The following is a 14,074-nucleotide window of genomic DNA, read 5'->3' as shown; positions in this document are numbered from 1 at the left end:
GTCATTCAGGTTATTTGGAGACAGCAATAGAAAGCTGATTGCCTTTCTTCAGGGATCAATTTTGAAGTTGCAAAGAAAATTCTTTGTACGTTATTTCACATTCTATAATATTAAAGACTAACAATGTAAAATAATTTTGGCCATTGAAGCCTTTACATTTCTTAGATGCCATTTGGATTTTTTAATCTTCTTCATTTAAAACAAACAAACAAAAAGAGTGCTGGTCTGAGGACACACCATAAGGTAGCAGAAAAGAAAAACAAACATCAGGCACAAAATCCATAAAACTCACTGATTTGGGAGTGGGCTGGGAACAAAGGGAAGAAAAACATCCCTGCCGCTATGACTCTTATTTAGTGACATATAATATCCCAGCACAGATGCTATGAAACCTCATTCTCAGACAGAAGTTCAAGATGTTAAAAAACAAACATTCAAGAGGCACCTGGGTGGCTCAGTTGGTTAGGGAATGGACTTCAGCTCAGGTCATAATCTCACAGATCCTGAGTTTGAGCCCCACGTCCGGCTCTGTGCTGACAGCTCAGAGCCTGGAGCCTGCTTCAGATTCTGTGTCTCTTCCTCTCTCTATCCCTCCCCTGCTCACACTCTATGTCTCTCTGTCTCCCAATAATAAATAAACGTTAATTTTTTTTTTAATTCAACCCAGTAAATGTGAAGATCTAATTGGCTTTATTAAATGATGTATGAATGGGCAGCATCCCTTCTAGCTAGTAGAGGGAGCTCAGAAGAGTCGTACAAAATGGAAGGTTTTTATAGAGGGGGGATAGGACAAGAGTTACTAGCACAAGAGGATTGTTCCAGGCAAGGCTGCTTTCCCTTAGGGGTCAAAGCAAAGAGTCTTATCAGGCAGATTACTTCATCTTCCTCTGGGGGATGGAGAGAGCCCATGTGGCAGACTCCTTGGCGCCCATCAGAAAATTCCTGACCGACCAGTTAAGACTGCATTTCCGGGGGAGGTTAACTGCAGTCAGATTATGTATTAAACCCTAATTTTCAAACTCGGCCTAACTGATGCCTTTTTGGATCTGTGGGTTTTGTTTTTGACAATGGAGAAAGGAGCAAACAATGCAGAAAAATGCAGTGAGGGTTAAATACATGTTTTTTTTTTTTTTATTTGTGTTAATTATCTTATATCCTAAAAACATAAGAACTTCTTGGTTTCTGGAAAATTTGATAAGTTACCTTAAAATTTGAAACCATATACTTTTTCTAGGTAACAGATGTTTCTGCATGAATGAAAAAATGTGTGAAAAACACATGAAATACATTACATAACATGCTATTAAAGTAAAATGTTCATTGAAAGTAATTTTTATTATTACATATCATTATTATATTTATGGCCTTAATTTCCCCAAGGCTCAAATGCCAAAAAACTTTAAGTGTCTTAATTTTTGTCGTCCTAATCCACACTCATCAGAAATTAATAAAAATATCCACAGTGAAAATTCTGAATATCTCATGTTTTTGTTTGACATATATTATTAAGCACAATTGTTTAATGACATTATCCCTCATGGAAAATAATTACACATTCTCTTATTAAGTCGTGCCTGTATTACGACTGTGAGGGACCGTCAAGTGTTAGCCCAACTATGACCCTAGCCACTGATTAAAAATGTTGACACACTAAAAATACTGATTAGCAATAGGTCCACAATAGAATAGTCAAGGCTGTAAACCTTTAATAAGTTGTTTAAACTTCAAAAATGTTATTATTCATTAGAAGGCAGTGATGAACCTGACAGAAATAGCAGAGCTTAGCTGTGAAAGATTTTTAATAGTTTTATTAGAAAAAAATAGAATCCTATTTAACTTGAATCTGATAGTTACCATCCCCACTATTAAAATGAGCATTTGATCAGTCTGAGTAAGAGAAAAAAAAACATGTCATTATTTTGGTTGTTGGAACTATGCACTTACCATTGGCTGGAATACAGCAAAAAATATGAACCCACTTCATTTCTAAGTAATTACCAAACAACTAATATTTTGACTGCTGAATATGCATATTTTGAAGGTGAAAAAACCCTCTAGGATGTCAGTTCCACAGGGCACACATGCCGTTTTTCCTGTCCACCAGCACACGTTCAGCGGTAGTGTGTGAAGCAATGGAAGTCTCTGACTTTCAAAATGAATTCATGTTCTAGTCTTTTTCTACTCATTCCACAGTTTAAATCCGAAAAAGGATAAAAGATGCCTGTCATAATTCCATGCTTATAAGAATCCATAAAAGGATTTCTGGATCTGCCACACCCTATAAAACGACCCGTTAGGCAACGACACTCATGTCCATACTTCTTTTTGTTGGATCTCAAAGAGAAAGCTTATTTATATGTATGGAGGGCTCTCAAGGCGCTAAGGTACTAAGCCCCTTGGGGCCCTTATTGTAGAAGCAACACATTTCTCATCATTATAAGGCTTCTGGTGTAATTTGAAACACAAAGCTGATTAAAGGATAATTTTAAAAATTAAAGATAAACCCAGCGATTATACCTGGATGAAAGGAGTATTTTTTTCCAATTTTTCTATAGAAAAAAAAAACCCAGAAGACCAAACACAGGAATTAATTTCCTGCTTTCCAATAAAGCAAGAAATAAAATTAATTTTGTACAGATAAATGAAATGTTAAATAGTTGACAATAATTAAAGGAAGGCATTCTTCATAAGGGAGTGAAAAAAATATTACTTTTACATAGCAACGTTCCACTTTTGATTTATTTTCTTCTTTTTGGTAGTTTAGTAATATCTATAAGCATTGGCAAAGGTGATTTTTTCCTCCTGATGTCAAATATAATTTAATTATCATTGTGCTCTCAACACATTGAAACAAAAAGACCCAGGATCCAGCTCAAACCCAAGTAAAGTTTGCAGCTGCTCAACTCAGGGCCATTTACTCTGTTCTTCATTTAGAGTTGCTAGATTTACCAAACACAAATGCAGCATACCCTGTTAAATTTGAATTTCAGATCAGCAATGGATAATTCTTTTAGTATAAGTATATCCCAAGTTTGTATCTGCAATCCTGTCTCCATTAAAGATCTCCCAGATTTTCCAGCTAGACCAGATGTTCTTCTGAGAACACACATAAGGAAGACAGAATAAAGTGGGGATGCCTTTCTTCCATGCCTAGTCAAGCACAGCAAACGCACGCACACACCCTCACAACCTGCTTCATCTTTGAGCTTTCACTTTGCCACCTCTTTGTCCATCTCCAGAAATATTTTCTCCAACTCCCTGACACTCTTTCCTCCTTAGCAGTCTGGCTTAGAAGACACATGGCTGGATGCTGAAATCACTACTGTGTTCATATATATAGTTGTGTACGAAGTCATTTCTGACCAAAATAGGATGAAACTCTTCAAGGAGATGCGGAGTGAGGAAAAGGTTCCTAAGGTGGGGTAGGAATTATCAGACACCAATTTCTCTACTGCCACATCATGGAAATTTCTACTATGAAGGGATAGAGTCAGACTACAGATTGTTCTGATACAATGCAAAATGCCCTGTGTGACTTAGGAAATTTTGAGATGAGCATTGAGCTTTATGAGAGAGGCAGACTGTTTTGTACTTTCATAGAAAAAAGAAAAGGCATTTCTACATTTCTGATGTTATACTAAAAAAGAAAAAAATAAGATGGTCTTACTCTCCTACTACTCCTGGTAATATCTCCTATAGATATCTTTAAAAAGCAGATGATCAGGGCACCTGGGTGGCTCAGTCGGTTAAGGGTCTGACTCTTGATTTTGGCTCAAGTCATCATCTCATGGTTTGTGAGTTCAAGCCTCACATGGGGCTCTGCACTGACAGTGTGGAGTCTGCTTGGGATTCTGTCTCCCTCTCTCTCCATGCCCCTCCCCTGCTTACTCTCTCTCTCTCTCTATCTCTTAAAATAAATAAAAAAAAAAAAAGCACATGATTTTCCAGTTCTGTTTCTTCTGTAGGACTATTTCTTATGGCAGTCAAAATCTGAGTGCTGGAAATCAGATAGTTTAAGTGTATAGCCACAGTTTAGAATGGCATATTTTATGTTTCATAAATCTTTATAGGCAATCATCCTATATGATATATTTCCTAGGGTATTCTTGTTTCCTAAGGAGACTCTCATCATAAAAGAAGTTAAATATGGTTGTGTGTCCTACCTATTGAGTGAGTTTTAGAGTGAGCATTCTAAATGCCAGCAACTATGGGAGAAGAAAGGTAACAGTCAACAGAATTAGAAACTTTAGCTTTGATTTTTCTGAGTTTTTTTCCAGGGTCAAGACTTAACAGAAATATTATTAATTTCTCAGTGAGGCCCTTCTGGCGCTTTGTAAGAAACGGCCCGCTCCCCAGACACTTGGAGTTAAGGATCTGCAAGAAAATCACAGATGGAATGGAGGTGGCTACCCTGTCCCCAGGCCTTTTCCCTGTGTTGAATCTCAGCTGTGAGAATCTGGCTGTGTTGAATCTCAGCAGTTCCTTAGCTCAACTTGTCGCTCTCGCAGTGGACTAGGGAGTTACAGGTATAAGCTATGCCAGCTTGCCAGTAACAGAGAGGGTGATGTTACTGTGGAGAGTTACATCCCTCCATCTCAGACCTCTATGGGTCCTTTCCAGGAGAGGCCAGAAGTTAAAAGTTTTCAAAAATATTCCCAAAGATGTGCCATTTCCTCTTCTTTCCCAGAGTACCTAAGGAGGAAGGGATTTTAGAAAGATATCACAGTCCTCTTTCCCAGTCAAGAATTAAATATCAGCCAACCAGCTTTCGTATTAATTACAGGAAAATGAGAGTGTGTGACAGTTTGAAAAGCAATAAAAGAAAAATCCCTTTATTGTCAGAGTAGAAAGAAAGAGGTAACATATTTGCATTGTTGTGGCCAATTATTATTAGAATCTCCCACGAGTGCATTTTGGGGAGAAAAATGTGTAACAGGAAGAACAATACAGTGCACATAATACTGCAAGAACTCTTAAGTGAATATCAGATATGTGGGTTAGTAAAGATTTCTTGAGATATAATCAGAGATTTATATATACTAGGAACATGAAGCAAAGCCAGATCAGTTCAGTGAAATGCAGTATTTCCTGAAGCCAAAGACCTCCTTTTTTACATAATTACAAAAGAGAGCAAACTTCAGAGCCACAAGAAATCTCCTGAGGGCAGCAATGGGAGTGGAATGCATTTTCTCAGAGAATCCGTATATTCATTTTAATGGTTTAAAATGATCCATGCACTAGTGTAAGAAAGACATGGAACTTGTCCCCATGTTTTTCTTTTTACTTCCCCCATCAAACAAAAATGTCCTATAATTGGACCTTTGAAGTTAAGTCTTTGGGTAGGCAGTTTGAAAGCCTCATCTAATTTCACTGAGGGAGCTTGGGAAGGAAAGAAATCTCTGAAGGAACCAGGGTCCAGGTTTTTTAAAGGGCTTGTGGAACAAAATACCATTCTGAAAGGAACACAGATAAAAATTGGTATCCAATATGAAATACAGTGCAGAATGATTTATATATGTCACTATGTTCTACAGCTTTCAGAAAACCTGGCAGTTTCCCAGGGATTTCAAATTAATCCCTAGTAGATGGCCAAAGTAATATTCCCCGTGGAATGTGTAAGCTTTTGCAGAAATGATTTTAAAGAAATACAAAAGAATAAAGATGGTGAGCTGTTTTGTTACTGAAATATGAAACAGAACAAGCAAGCCACACTAGCTGTTTGATGTATTTGCTAGGGTTATGTTCATGAAAATAAATATCATCCAGAAAATAAAAATAAAAGGAGCAAGTAAAATAGAGCGAGTAGAACCTAAGAATAAAAGATTTAGAAAGTGTTCTCAAGGGCCACGATAAATAAATTTCAGTAGGAAATTTAGGATTTATTCAAAGAATCGTAAAAGAATATGTTCACAATTAATTTGGAGCCTGAGTCCTGGCACATAAGGTTGAGGAAGTTTGGGGCACAATTCTTTGAGATATTTGGGGTCCCTTTTCAGACTAATCGTTACAAGTATCAAAAAGTCCTCCACGAAACCTATAACCTTACAACATCAATTACTCATTGCCAAGTTTGGGAGTTCCTAAATCCACATTCATTTCTCACATCAACAGTGTTCAAAGGTCACCAAGACCACCTTAGGTATGACAATTCACGACTCACAGAACTCATTTAAAATTATTATACCTACAGTTACAGTTTATAACAGTGAAAAGATTCAGATAAAAATCAGCCAAGAGAGGGGCTGCTGGGTGGCTCCGTTGGTTAAGTGTCTGATTCTTGGTTTTCGCTCAAGTCATGATCTCATGGTTTCATGAGTTCGAGCCCTGCATAGGACTCTGTGCTCTCAGTGCAGAAGCCTGCTTGGGATTCTCTCTGTTCTCTCTCTCTCTGCCCTTCCCTTGCTCATGCTGTCTCAGTCTCTCTCTCAGAATAAATATATAAACTTTAAAAAAAATCAGCCAAGAGAACAGGCATATGGGGCAGAATCCAGAAGAGTTCTAGGCATTAGCTTTCCATTGTTTTCTCTCAGAGTCTTGAACAGTGCTAAACCTCTCTCAGCAATGATATGTGACATACAATATACACTAGGTATTACCAACCAGGAAAGCTTACTTCAGCCTTGATGTTCAGAGTTTTTATTGAAGCTCAGTTATGTAAACATGGTTTACTGCCCGCAAGGCTGACTTTAGTTTCCAGCCCCTTAGGTGGTCAAGCTAGTCCAAAGCCCCCACCATAAATCACTTTGTTAGCATACATTATCTGGCCCAGCCCATGTAAACAAAGACAGTCTTCTCCTGCAGGATGTTCCAAGGCTTTCAGCTCACAGGAGCTGAAAGCAAAGGTCAGACCTCTTTTTGGGGTAAGGTTAATATTTTACTGCACACTCATATTACACAAAGTTGTATGTTTTGTATTCTCTTCACTGGAATGACCTACGTCTGCAAACATTGTGACTATACTAGATTGGACACACCCTGAATTGTACAGATATGTTCTCCTGCTGATAAATTGTTTTGGATGGTTATGGCCTTACTTCATCTGCACTTTTGAAGGGCAGGATGCTTAGGGTTGGAAGACACTGAGGCAGCTCTCTGTTCCTCTCTACCAGTGAGGATTTTTGCTGCAGCATTGTTGTGAAGTCTTATAGTGAGGGCTCATCCCCCAACTCATTCTTTTCCAGACTCATGATCAATGTAGATGGTTATTAACACAATCTACTCTCTCTGACAAAACCTTTTCTTTATGTGTGTGTGCACCTCTTAGAATGTGATTCTCAGTGTGCACTGTTTTTCAAGGAACATTTCCTAGAATGTTGGAATTTACCTGGAAACTGATTTCTTGTTTCCGTTTTACATATGAAAGAATGTACTTATATTTGGACTAATTTTGTTACAGAGTTTCATTGGTTTAGTGGAATTGATTGGAGAGAAACCATCAAGAATGATATACCAGCCATTCAATCATGAAATGGTTTCAGGATGCTGATAAATTTTCCTAGAAAATTGAATTCACTGAATAATAGCTAGAGTCTATGTAGGCTAAAATAATCAAACTTTGGTTTCAGACTTTTTATATCCAATCACTAACAGAAGTTTCATACATGTAAAACTTCCAATAAGATTTTTTTAATGTGATGTACGTTCATACCACTAACTGAAACTTTTTAAGACATAGTTTTCTACACATTTTAACACAAGCCTCACATTTTATTTTGTTTTTTAATGAAAAGTTTTGGTTTTTAGAATGCTTTAATATAGGGCAAAGTAGAACAAAAATTGCAAATTTTACTAAGACATATTAATAATATAGTTATAGAATGAGAAGCAACTGGTCTTTCTTATAAACACTATCTGAATAAATAAATATGTTTACTTTCATTTATGCATACTAATTCTGTGAAAATCTTCATTAGACTTTAAACCATTAAAGCATTCATTCAAGTTATACCTGAAATTTTTGACAGTCCAAAGAAATTCAAGTAATGTTCTTTTTATTCAATTTTTTTAATATTTTATTTACTTTTGAGGAAAAGAGAGACAGAGTATGAGTGGGGGAGGGAGAGAGAGGGAAACATGGAATCCGAAGCAGGCTTCAGGCTCTGAGCTGTCAGCACAGAACCCGATGCAGGGTGCAAACTCACAAACCGCGAGATCTTGACCTGAGCTGAAGATGGACAGTTAACTGACTGAGCCATGCAGGTGCCCCTCAGTAATTTTATAGAATAATATAATATTATATAATAATAATTATATAAAAACAATTTTTATGATGCTGAACCATAAACTAATAAGTGTAAGTCCTTTATGTCACTCAAAATGCCAGATTTTATACTCACATTACACATAAATGGTTACTTTATGAAATAGATACTTAACTCCAATGTCTATTAAATTTCTACTATTTTTATATAGATCATAATTCTAACTAAGGAATTGCTATTTTTAAAATGTCATGATTCAATAAAATGAAATGAAATTGGAATAAATATAAATTTCTATATCCACTATAAATCTATTTTACAAGTAAAACAATGGGAAAATCCTGGCTTAAGAGAAATTCTATGACAAAGTTCATAGTTTATTTGACCATCAGTCATCAATCATGACCGAAGTGAATCTAATAGTTTTAAATAATTTTATTGCATTGATAGAAGCATTGTATCTGTAACAAAGGTAAGTATCCTCTATATTTTGAGCCATTCAAGTCATAACTACATACTATGTCTGGATAAATCCACACTTTAATTGAGTCATAGTTAAACTAGAGGGTATCCAATGGAATGCAGTCAAGATGATAAGTTTGAAGATCAACTTAAATGAGGAATTTTTTAAGCAACCATGACTGTTTAGCCTCAAACACTATTTTTGAGTTTTTGATAGGTTTATATTAGTTATTATTAGTGTTTTTCTTTTGGTAATTAGATATCTTCTATGCTTTTTGGGCATAAAGCACTAGGATCATAGATCAAAGTTTGAAGGAGGCATATGTCAACCCATAAAAAGACAGACTTCCAAAGTGTCTAAAAGCATACCTACCCTATTATATTGATGAATAGGTTGCCATGGCTGAAAGTTCCATGTCAGAAATGTTAGAAAAAAATTGGTGCTGGCAGATCTATACCTTCTTTTCCAAGTCTTGGGTTCTTCCATTGTATGGGTAGAGTTAAATAAAAACAGGGTTTCTCAGGGATCAGAGCTTGAAAAGACTGTTCTTTTCTAACTTTGTTATAAGTACTCTAGATGAAAGAATAAATAATTGAAATTATATATGCCAAATAAGATTTTTTTTCACTTTCCATTCCTTTCCCTGCCCTGAACACACACACACACACACACACACACACACACACACACACACAAATGCTGCTTTAGGGTAATGCATTTTTATCTTGATCTTTTATCCTTTAAGGATATCAGATTCGTGTATAGACATAGCCAATGAAGCCAATGGTATGTCTGACACCATTACCAAAGCAAATACAAACAGTAGAGAAAACTCGAGAAAGCTTATTCAACCCTTATATTTCCACAATATTTGGAATTCCAGATATCGTTCTAGTCTCCACATATCAAAAGAGAGATAATGCAATCTAGAAAGGGGTGACCAAAACGCCATGGGGATGAACTGATGGTTACCCAAGACCTTGCTAAAATACAGACTCTTTAGCCCTGAAGAGCTCAGGGAGGCTACCTAAAACTGCTTAAAACTGCTGGTTAGATCCCAAAAGGTTAGACCAGTGAGAGTCTCTTTAAAACTTTTAATGCATTTGTTTACAACAAATAACATATCTTCACAGACCAGATGGCTTTCTAAGTAAGTAGTATGTGCAAGAAATCCCCAAAGAATTCCTCAACATTTGTGAAAGGCAGGTATATAGTACATGGCTGCTAAGAAAAGCTCTCTGACTGTGTCATGAAGGATAATCCTGCCTTCTTGGCAGTCTCCACTGATGACGTCTACTCTGGCCTGAATAGACCATTGTCCCTAATGAAGAATGACAAGTCTCATCTGAGAAAAAAATTATTAAAACGTTGCTAGAAGCAACATTTAATTGTTTTATCTGACAGTCTCTCTGTGTTGAGATTTGAATTTTCATTAGAATCTGATTTGAATTTTAACTAGTATCACAGGAGAGTTGACATTGGAAAACAGAATCCAACATCTCCGCCACATGGAGGCAGTTGTAGTTTTCTCCCTTATCCTCTAGGTTGTAACTATGGAAGCCTCTCCAAAGTACTTTCAGTACCTTTTCCTTGAGTCCCCGTGTGTTGGGAAAATCCTGAGATCCCTAAGCATTATCATGTTTTAGTGCATCAACAAACTTGTCATCAGCTAATTATTAGCTGAGCCTCCTCCTGCAACCGAAGCATGTGCAGACTCTTTCCTAAAAACTTCTCAGACTATCTTTCTTGTGTACAATATTCCCCTTCTCAGTGGAGATTCATTCAATGTTTTCCATCAGTCTTTTCAGACTTTGATTTCAATCGAGGTGCTTATATGTCTAAAGTGTGTATATGAAAGTGCATTGCTAGAATTTTTACACATTTTTAAAAGTTAACTAAAAATACTGAGTTTGCATTCCTTTGCTGGGTAAAACTTTGAAACTGCAATTCTTAAGCAAGATCTTCCTAGTGCTGGAGACAAGGAAACAGTACATGAGCCACATGTTTGCACAGCAAGTACAAGATGTCATGTTAGAAATCGCAAGTATGTGCTTAGTGTTCGTTACTATATCATTACTGACAGACCTCCAATATTAAAAGTATATTTTCACTACCTTTAGCTCATAGTTTGGGTGATTCCAATGTCGACTGTGGCTGTTTTTCTGTGAAAATTTTTGTTTTTTAATGATACTATTTTATGAAACTTCATTTAATCTTTTTAATGAGCATTCAAATATTTATGACTTTCACACATTGAATCAGAAATGTCACAGTTGTATGCAGTTTCAGAGCTGATGTAGTTTCTTTAAATATATTTTCCATTATAAAAAGATAAGTCTAACTAATATGTCAACTATTCCTTTCTGGATTGATAGTTTCTTATTGAAACTTGTGCTGAGGACCAGTGACTTAAAAGCAAATTGTTTCTTACTGTATATCTTTCTTAAGAAGTGGTATGACACTATGTTTTGGACGGTTATAGATCTTGTGATGAAAGTTAATGAATTTAAGTTCTATTATTCTGAAGATATACATTAAGTTCTCCAGCAGGGCTATGAAATTGGATTTGAGATTCTGTATTAAACTGTAACACGACAATCTCAGTGAAGTATTTGAATCCAACATTATATGTCAGAGAGAATGTCAGGGATCCGTACAATATACTCTCTTATTTTCTGCTTTTGCAATGACAACCTCTCTATGGATTTCTGGTGAGTGTTTGTGTGGTATGCCCTATCCATGTGAGCTTCTGCTAACAGAGACACTGTTACTTAGTAACACATTTAAATCCAGAATTAGTTCCTGCTTGGTCAATTCAAAGCCAGAGCATTGCTGAGGATAAAATGCCTATTAAATGAAAATGGATTCAGATATGCCAGGATGATGAATTCTAGATTTGGCACAGTTCGGTATTCTCTTCTTCAGAAAGTATTTATTCAAAAATAGCCTTTGAGATATATTTTGTGTCATGTTGAAAGATTATTCCCCACCAGATGGGGATCGCACTTTGCATTTGCCCTCAACGACACGTAATCTTTCCATGGGACCAACAGAAAGATTACCCCATCTTGTCTCTTGCTTCTATTAATCAGTACCATGCTGTCTAATGCCTTAAAGAGCATATCTTTATTTTTCTATTTCCAGGGGACCTTTTATGATCATGTGAGACTGAACCAACTTATTCTAGAAGACGGTTTTTAAAACATTCCCTTTAATTTTAGAATGTTCAAAGATACAGATTAAATATTCTGTCATGTAGTGATGACGTTTCTTTTTTTTTCTTTTCTTTTTTTTTTTTTTCCTTTGGGGAATTTTCTTTTCAGGTCTCCCTTTACCCATATAGTCATGTTTTGATCTCAAGCAAGAAAGAAAATTATCTTCCAATTATAAGATGCCTCATAAAGTTAAAAGGGGAAACTCTGAAGGGACATTCACTATCCTAGTTGAGCTGAAATAAAAATGTGAATATAAAATCATTAGAAATTCCTTCAATAATAAGTGTTCAGAATCTCTAGGTTAAAAAATGATGAAATCTTCAAGTAAGACTAAATATTATGAATGCATGAATTTCTCCCAAAGTCATGTGTAATTTAATACCATTTCTATCAGGATCCCAGTAGTTTGATTTTGTTTTTTCTGAAACACGCACTTTTAAAAGTTATTATAAAGGTCTCTTGGGAGAAAAATGGACATAAAATGCATTAAGAAAATAAAAAAGCTTTGCAACAAAAGAAGGAAGATAGAGAATAATGCAGTGCCAACGTGTCAGGACATTATAAGTCACAATGATCACAACAGTATTGTATGGATCCAGAAATTAATAGACAGAGAAGCCAAAAAAAGAAAGGGGGGGGGGGAGTACAAAACAGCATTGATTGTGTTATCTCTTGGGGAATTTGTTGTCTATGTGAAAAGTGAGTAAAAGACATTTTGATGATACTGTGCTCACCAAATATCCATGCTCTCCTCTCCATTTTCCAGCCTCCTTTACGGCTGGGCTGGGGTCATATAATTAGTTAAGGTCAATGATATGTATCCAAAAATGATGTAAGCTGCTTCCTTACTGTGTTCTTTAAAACATCCTGCACAGGCTAACAACTCTCTCTCACCATATCATTTGTCACTGTGGAGACCCCATGTTTCAGATGATGGCTAGCCTAGATCAGAGCAGCCTAGATCTCTGAGTCACTCCTTGGAAGAGAGCACCCTCAGCAAGCTGCCTAATCAACATCAGCTTGTGACATAAGCAAAAAATAAATATCTGTTGCATTTTTAAAAACCTGATAGGCAAAGGAAAATGGTAGATATACATATTCCTGCCTTAGACACCCAGTTTTGTTTTATTTATTTATTTTTATTTGATTGTTTTTAAGTAGGCTTCACACCCAGCGTGGAGCCCTACATGGGACTTGAACTCATGACGCTGAGATCAAGACCTGAGCTGAGATCAAGAGTCAGATGCCTAACCAACTGAGCCACCCAGGCACCCCTTACTTAAGTCTTTACATTAAACATTACTTGACAGTTTGGTTTAAAAATTATCATTAGAAAGAAGCTGCAACAATTTATTTTGAAAAACATGATTACTTCTCAAATCTCACTTTTGGGAAAAAAGCTTGAAACAAGAAAATAATAAAAATAATTCCCAAGGAAAAGAAGGCTACATGATTGATATTCTTTCCTCTTCTTTACTAGGTTTTCCAGGGCAATTTTGACAATGATACGCACAGGAAAAATGTCATCGACCCTCCCATCTATGCACGGCACATAAGAATCCTTCCTTGGTCCTGGTATGGAAGGATCACACTGCGGTCGGAGCTGCTGGGCTGCACAGAGGAGGAGTGAGGAGACTCCATACCCCACAACTCTCCTCTCTATCTCCCTAAAAGTATCTCCACGGAATGAACTGTGCAAAATCTGTAGGAAACTGAATGGTATTTTTCATGAAAAAGTGCTTAAATTATGGTAGGCCACTGTCTTTAAGGAGGTCTAAGCTTACCTTTTCAATGGTTTAATTTGATTTTTATTGTTTAAATTTCTTAAGCAACATCACATTAACTTGTGAATTACTTTTGTCATTGTCTTTTGAATTATTCACAATGGTTGAAATATATTAAGGAAAGAAAGTAGCACTCTTTTGATAGCAAGGGTAAAAAAAATCTCACAGTTATCAAGTAGAAGCAAGAGTTGATAGAACTTTTATAATCAATACTCAACTAATTCTTATAAAAGGGATACCGCAATGTTAGCAATAAGTTTTTTTTCTTCTGTAATGACTCTTCATTATCATAATTGTTTCCCTGTGCCTACCAAACACTGTCAGTGCTTAGAACAGAATTTTAAAGAATCTGTAACAGGCAGTACTAATTGACATTATATTTCTCATTTTGCTTCCAGTATTTCTAATCAA

The 14,074-nt window shown here is 36.2% G+C and overlaps 1 protein-coding gene across 1 annotated transcript in view; it reads left to right on the top strand.

The window, feature by feature from the left end:
• Positions 1 to 13,651, top strand: part of EDIL3 (EGF like repeats and discoidin domains 3) — a 320,227-nt gene extending 306,576 nt beyond the window's left edge. The window contains exon 13 of the mRNA XM_042955963.1: positions 13,360 to 13,651. Within this exon, the coding sequence (XP_042811897.1) occupies positions 13,360 to 13,509 (150 nt within the window). The 3' untranslated portion in view covers positions 13,510 to 13,651. The remainder of the gene's footprint in view (positions 1 to 13,359) is intronic.
• The last annotated feature ends 423 nt before the right edge of the window (positions 13,652 to 14,074 follow it).

The sequence above is a fragment of the Panthera leo genome, chromosome A1 (genome assembly GCF_018350215.1).
Source record: "Panthera leo isolate Ple1 chromosome A1, P.leo_Ple1_pat1.1, whole genome shotgun sequence".
Taxonomy (NCBI): Eukaryota; Metazoa; Chordata; class Mammalia; order Carnivora; family Felidae; genus Panthera; species Panthera leo.
Note: the sequence above shows the minus strand (reverse complement) of the source record. Positions and strands in the feature narration are given on the sequence as shown.